This window comes from Geospiza fortis, unplaced genomic scaffold (genome assembly GCF_000277835.1).
Source record: "Geospiza fortis unplaced genomic scaffold, GeoFor_1.0 scaffold167, whole genome shotgun sequence".
NCBI lineage: Eukaryota > Metazoa > Chordata > Aves > Passeriformes > Thraupidae > Geospiza > Geospiza fortis.
The window spans coordinates 3,328,104-3,328,689 of record NW_005054355.1 but is presented as its reverse complement, the minus strand read 5'-3'; the positions used below and the strand labels follow the sequence as shown (position 1 = coordinate 3,328,689).

The 586-nt window shown below is 38.6% G+C and overlaps 1 protein-coding gene across 1 annotated transcript in view; it reads left to right on the top strand.

Annotated features, from left to right (window-relative positions):
* Positions 1-586, top strand: part of SLC44A1 (solute carrier family 44 member 1) — a 51,779-nt gene that overhangs the window by 48,085 nt on the left and 3,108 nt on the right. The window contains exon 15 of the mRNA XM_005423606.2: positions 552-581. Coding sequence (XP_005423663.1) covers positions 552-575 — 24 coding nt within the window. The 3' untranslated portion in view covers positions 576-581. The remainder of the gene's footprint in view (positions 1-551; positions 582-586) is intronic.

Genomic DNA, 586 nt, shown 5'->3' with positions numbered 1-586 from the left:
GTCTCGTTTGGAACTGTTTGGGCCTTGTGGTTTTCCATTTTTGGGCATTCAGCTCCAGTTTGATTGTGAAATACTAGGATCTCACTTCCTGATCACGATGGGACACAGCAGTTAAATTTCTGAGACCTTTCCCCAAAGTAGAGGGCCTCAGTTATAGCTAGAATAGGATCATTCATAAGTCTATTGTGTAACGGTAGTGCCTGTAGTCCCAAAATTGCATGTCTGAAAATTAGATCAACACTACTTTTTTCTCTTTTTTTACAAACAGAGTCTTTACTGGTTTGCTTCAGTTTCCTTGAAATGCAGATATTTCTTAGATATGACAATTATTTCTTCAAGTGAAATGCCCTAAGTGCAGTTGCATTTAAAATAGATATTAGTAGCAGAGATGAGAAAACACTTTAGGAAGTTCTGTTCTTGTATCAAGGCACAACAAAAAACCCCACCTTTTCACACTTTTTTCTTTATGGCTTCCAGTGACACCTTTGACTCAATTTCTCCTTGTCCTTTGGCATCTGTCTAAGACTGTACTGTATGACTTTGTTTTCTAGGCCTCTGGAGCAAGTTCATCTTGAAACTAGCCAGC